Source organism: Ictalurus furcatus, chromosome 28 (assembly GCF_023375685.1).
Source record: "Ictalurus furcatus strain D&B chromosome 28, Billie_1.0, whole genome shotgun sequence".
Classification (NCBI taxonomy): domain Eukaryota; kingdom Metazoa; phylum Chordata; class Actinopteri; order Siluriformes; family Ictaluridae; genus Ictalurus; species Ictalurus furcatus.
This window is the reverse complement of record NC_071282.1, coordinates 17,368,161-17,374,160: the sequence shown is the minus strand read 5'-3', so window position 1 is coordinate 17,374,160 and position 6,000 is coordinate 17,368,161. Positions and strand designations below refer to the sequence as shown.

The 6,000-nt window shown below is 41.9% G+C and overlaps 1 protein-coding gene across 1 annotated transcript in view; it reads right to left on the bottom strand.

Annotated features, from left to right (window-relative positions):
* Window positions 1-6,000, bottom strand: part of rgs3a (regulator of G protein signaling 3a) — a 128,296-nt gene that overhangs the window by 96,428 nt on the left and 25,868 nt on the right. The window contains exon 7 of the mRNA XM_053618387.1: window positions 5,638-5,721. Coding sequence (XP_053474362.1) covers window positions 5,638-5,721 — 84 coding nt within the window. The remainder of the gene's footprint in view (window positions 1-5,637; window positions 5,722-6,000) is intronic.

Here is a 6,000-nt window from a genome sequence, read left to right as displayed (position 1 = left end):
CACGAGGTTTGTTTCTGGTAAAGTCGCTCAGGATAGGTGATGGACTCTTCCGAAGACGAGCAGGAACGCACAGAAACGCTCTGCAGACGAGTGAGGAAGTGCTGGCGCTAAGCCCCGCCCACATTCCACTCGTTTCAGCCTGTTTTTGGAGGATGATCTTGGAACAGAATGCCTCGTTAACTTTCCTAATTGCGTCCCAGTGTGGTTTCGGATCTGTTCAAGGCCAAACATTTACATTCGTCTCCGCAATTATTGGCACCCTTCATAAAAATGAGTAAAAACTGAAAACACATGTAGTGAGTGATATATATTTTAAACGAAAGGAGATTTCGAGTAGTTTCATGTTAACACAATATTTCCATTTATATATATAATGGAAATGTCTCTCTCTCTCTCTCTCTCTCTCTCTCTCTCTGTCTCTCTCTCTCTCTCTCTCTCTCTCTGTCGCTGTCTGTCTGCCCTGTCTCTCTTTCTGTCTCTCTGCTTCTGTCTGCTTATGTGTGTCTCTCTCACTTTCTCCCTCACCCCCCCCCTCTCTCCTTCCCTCTCTATCTCTCTCTCCCTCCCTCCATCTTTCTCTCTCTCTCTCTCGCTCTCTCGCTCCCACCCTATTTCTCTCTCTTTTGCTCTCTCCCTCCCTCTCTCTATCTCTCTGTGTGTCTTTGTCTCCCTCCCTCCCTCTTTCTCTCTCTCTCTTTCTCTCTCCCTCCCTCCCTCCCTCCATCTCTGTGTCTCTCTTTCTCCCTCTCTCCCTCTTTCTCTCTCTCTCTTTCTCTCTCCCTCTCTCTATCTCTCAGTGTCTCTCTCCCTCCCTCCCTCTCTCTCTCTCTCTTGCCCTCTCCCTCCCTCCCTCAAACTCTCTGTGTCTCTCTTTCTATCTCTCTCTCTGTGTGGATGTGTCTCTCTTTCTGTCTCTGTGTCTCTCTCTGTGTCACTTTCACTGTCTCTCTGTCTCTCTGTCTGTCTGTCTGTTTGTCGCTCTCTCTTTCTGTCTCTGTCTCTCTTTCACCCTCTTTCTGTCTCTCTCTCTCTCTCTGTATGTGTCTCTCTTTCTGTCTCTGTCTTTCTTTCACTCTCTCACCCTCTGTCTGTCTGTCTGCTTGTCTCTCTCGCTCTCTTTCTGTCTCCGTGTCTCTCTTTCGCTCTCTTTCTGTCTCTCTCTCTCTGTGTACGTGTCTCTCTGTCTCTGTCTTTCTTACACTCTCTCACTCTCTGTCTGTCTTTCTGTCTGTTTGTCTCTCTCTCTTTCTCTTTCTGTCTCCGTGTCTCTCTTTCGCTCTCTTTCTGTCTCTCTCTGTGTATGCATGTCTCTCTTTCTGTCTCTGTGCCTCTGTGTCTATATATATTGGCACAGCGGGTTGGATTCCTGCTTTACAGCTCCGTGATCCCTGGTTCGATGAATGTTGGAACTGATTACTGCAGTCCTTTCTCTGTTGATTTCAACGCTTGCTTGGAGTCTCCAGCTTATTAAAATATCCATCCACGTGTGAGCTGTAACCTTGAAATGTTTCACACTGAGCATCCTAGAGACGCGCCTTAATCCTAGTTAGATGTCACAGGAAGTGTCTCAGTGTGGCTCTTTCCTGTCCACCAAATCTAACAGTAATTCATTCATTCACTCACTCATTCATTCATTCCTTCCTTCATTCCATAGCGAGCACTGTATCCTGATCCGGATCACGGTGGATGTGGATTTATCCCAGAAACACTGCACGTGCATGCGCACACAAGCATGCGCTCCACTTTTTACCAGCAATTGTTACATGTACAAAAGTTTACTTAGGTATTTTTGCACCTTGTACCTACGCATGATCACTCTCACATCCTGTGTTAAAGCGACACAGTCATACGCGTACACACACTCACCCACACACACATCACGTAGAAGCAGACAGAGGTGGACGCTTTGGACTTATCGGACTGGTGATTAGTATTAAAACGACACTGATGGCATCTGATTAACAAAATCCAAAAAAAAGAGAGATGAGCTGGTTAATGGCCTGTAACGTGTGTCGTTTACCGCAGAACGAAACTCTGCAGCCTTTCAGCACATCTTCGATATTGAATCACGAACCGATAAACCCACAGATGTGCAATATACACAAGCTATAACAATGTGCACAGCTTCTTTTGCATGTTGCGTCCTTGCTGTGGTTTTCAAGCTGAGAGAGATCAGGAAGGTCTTGCGGTTTGCGTGTGTGTGTGTGTGTGCGTGTGTGTGTGTGTGTGTGTGTGTACCATGGACAAAAGTGGTGCTAAGAGCCTCAGTGTTATCACAAAAGGGTAATTCCAACTTCATTTCAGCTCACCTAAACCTTATACACGTCCGCTGGTGTTTATTTTATATACCTTTTTTTTTAAAAAAATTGAATTTAGTGTAAAATGAGGTGGAATATATAATATATAATATAATATATTGTCTTGGTGGAATAAACTGAGGTGGAATATATATATATATATATATATATATATATATATATATATATATATATATATATATATATATATATATATATATATATGTGTGTGTGTGTGTGTGTGTGTGTGTGTGTGTGTGTGTGTGATAAGGCATGCACAAACAACAGTTGAACTTCTTAGAAAACTGTCTGTGTGGGCGTGGCTTAATATTCAAATGTGCACTGATTGACATCAGACAAAAGACTGGGAAAGTAACGCAATATTCTGTCTCTTAATATTTTACCAGTGATTTCATTTAAACATTCTTTAACGTGTTTAATTCAAGGATTAGTAAGAAACTATTTATAATCAAGTAATATGTAGTTAGTGAGATCTGTTGGGGTTTATATATATATATATATATATATATATATATATATATATATATATATATATGTATATATATATATATATATATATATATATATATATGTATATATATATATATATATATATATATATATATATGTGTGTGTGTGTATATATATATATATATATATATATATATATATATATATATATATATATATATTCCACCTCAGGAACATTTTACACTAAATTCAATTTTTTTTAAAAAAAAAGGTATATAAAATAAACACCAGCAGACGTGTATAAGGTTTATGTGAGCTGAAATGAAGTTGGAATTACCCTTTTGTGATAACACTGAGGCTCTTAGCACCACTTTTGTCCATGGTACACACACACACACACACACATATATATATATATATATATATATATATATATATATATATATATATATATATATATATAAACATTGTTAAATATTTTCATTTACGCTACCGGTCAAAAATTTGTGGACGCTCGACTGAAATGTTGCTCATGATCTTAAAAAGCTTTTGATCTGAAGGTGTGTGATTAAATGTGTGAAATCGGAGTCGTAGACAAAAATATAATCGTGCCGACGTGTTCGTTTCTTTCATTAGAATACTAACATTTTATTTACAAAACTTTTTTTTTTTTTTTTTTTTTTAAACGGACGACTCGGAGCGGGATATTCCGTAAAGCAGGTGATAAGAGTCCGGTGTAGGCGGGAACTCCTTTAATACTGTTTAAAAAGCATCTCAGGTGAAATTCCTCAAGAAATCGCTCGAGAAAACGCCAAGAATACATTTCTGGAAATTCTAGACAAAAAGGGCGTCGACTTTGAAGATGTTAAAATACTGATTTTTTTTTTTTTTTAATCACAACATAATTCCCGTAGTTCTATTTGTGTTACTCCTGAGTTTTGATGACTTTATTATTATTCTAAAATGGAGGGTGGGGGATTGGGGGAGGGGGGGGGGGTAAAAATAAAGAATGAGTGTGTCTAAACTTTTGAGCGGTAGTGTACAGAAATAAAATTCATTTGTAAGACACGTCCCTAGAGCGAGGCAAAAATGGTTCCTGATGCTAGCCAGCTAGCTCGATGATCTTCCCCTCCTCCGCGCTCCTCGGTATTGTGGACTTCGCATCCCCGAGGACGAAACTCTCATTAATGAGAACGAAGGGAGCAAAAAACACGGACAAACATAAATGCTGAAGAAGAGCAAAGCTGAACCGGGAAAGAGAAGTGAGGTCGAGATAACGCTTACTCAGATGTCACTGCTGATTAATCGGTACTGAGGAAAAAAACGCCGAGTCACTAATATTAGCATGAATGATATCTCGCTATGACTTACTGACCACGCCGAGCAGGATGCGGCCTTCGCCTCATTTTCTTTTCCTGTAATCAGTACGACGTTAACGTATCTGCTCGGCTGTTCTGTCATTTCCCGGTTACTGTTAACCCGGGAACCGGGGGGAGACAATGCGGGGCAGGATGTACGCATAATCTGTGCTGTCGAGAGATACAGTAAGAAGTGGAGTAGACATTCGGGGATGAATGATTTTGAGAGAGGAGTCCAAAACTAAGTCTTTTTTTTTTTTGAGAGAGAGAGGAAGTGCAAGTTACAGTCCGCTGACTGCTGTACAAATTCCATATTTGTGCTTTTCTATCTTGTTCCTTGCTGTTTATTGTTGATTGTTACTTGAATATGTGATTATTATAGAGTAGAAGTTCTCAAAATTTAGCTGTAAAAAGAAAAAGGAAAAAAATCTACGGACCGCCTTAGTGCAGTTTTATTTAATGAAATACTCAACTCTTCGGCTCATTATTCAAACGTGTGCAAACGTATTCTGCCTCGTTGCTGGAGCCATGGAATTTTTTATTCCTGAACTGTCACCTGACAGAACATATTAGGTCCATTCATTTATCCATCCATCCATCTTCCATACTGCTTATCGTACCCCATGGAGCCTGGAGCCTATCCGAGGGTACTCAGGGCACGAGGCGGGAGACACCCTGGACTAGGGTGCCGACTCATCACGGGGTACAATCGCACACGCATTCACACACTACGGACAATTTGGATATGTCAATCAGCCTGCGAGGCATGTCTTTGGACTGGAGGGGAAACCGGAGTACCCGGAGGAAACCCCTGAAGCAGGATGAGAACATGCAAACTCCGCACACACAGGGCAGAGGTCAGGATTCGAACCCCACAACCCTGGAGGTGTGAGACCAACCTGCTAATGTGCTAACGAGGTCCCTGGGATAGGCCCAGGGACCCTGTGTGAGACCCTGTGTATGATAAGCAGTACAGAATATGGATGGATGGATGGATGGATGGATGGATGGAGAACCCATGTTGGAAGTTATATATATATTCACTGCAACTGTTCTTATTTACGTAGCAAAAGCTTGCCTCTGCTACGGGGTTACAACGAGTGCAACTGTTGTTGTTTTTTTCAATAATTAAACATAGCGCTAAGTTTTTAGGTCTGGCTACAGGGTAGAATTTTCTAGAAGGGTCTCTGATATTCTCACTTGTGCTTCTGCAGCACGTCATTCTGCAGCACATCGTTACTGTTCATGCTGAAGCTGCCTACAGCTCATTTAGAGGAGCGAGAGCGAGAAAGACAAGTAGACCGCCTTTAAATCGCACCTCCACATCAACCACATCATCTTCCACGCCCTCGCTCTGGGCTCTCCTACGCAGAGTATAATGAGGAGGATGGAAACGTCCTGCCTCGGGTGCCAGGCGCGTTCCGCGTTCTCAGATGGTCAAACTCGCCGACAGCACTTTTTTACACACACACACACACACACACACATGCTCCTTCATTATTATCTCCTACCTTGATGGAGAGATGTTTGCTCTCATGCAGGATCATCTCCTCGGTGATCAGGAGAGTTCTTGTCGGGCTGCACAGGTCCAGCGGCTACGGAGATAAAGAAAACGTCACTAAACAACACGTCAGGATTCAAGATACGAAATAAATCAGTGCTGAATCGCTTTATATCACTCACACACGCTAGTTCCATATTAAATACAGGAGAAGCCATGCTGTAGGTGGAACTGAACTGAACTGCAAACTTGCTCTAGTGCTCTTCAGCGAGCGTTCACTCAACCCCCACAGTACGATGCGCGCTGCTGGTTCGAGCAGTCTCAGAAAGCAGCTTCGAGCACACTAGGCTAAAAGCACCTACAGCTATGAGCA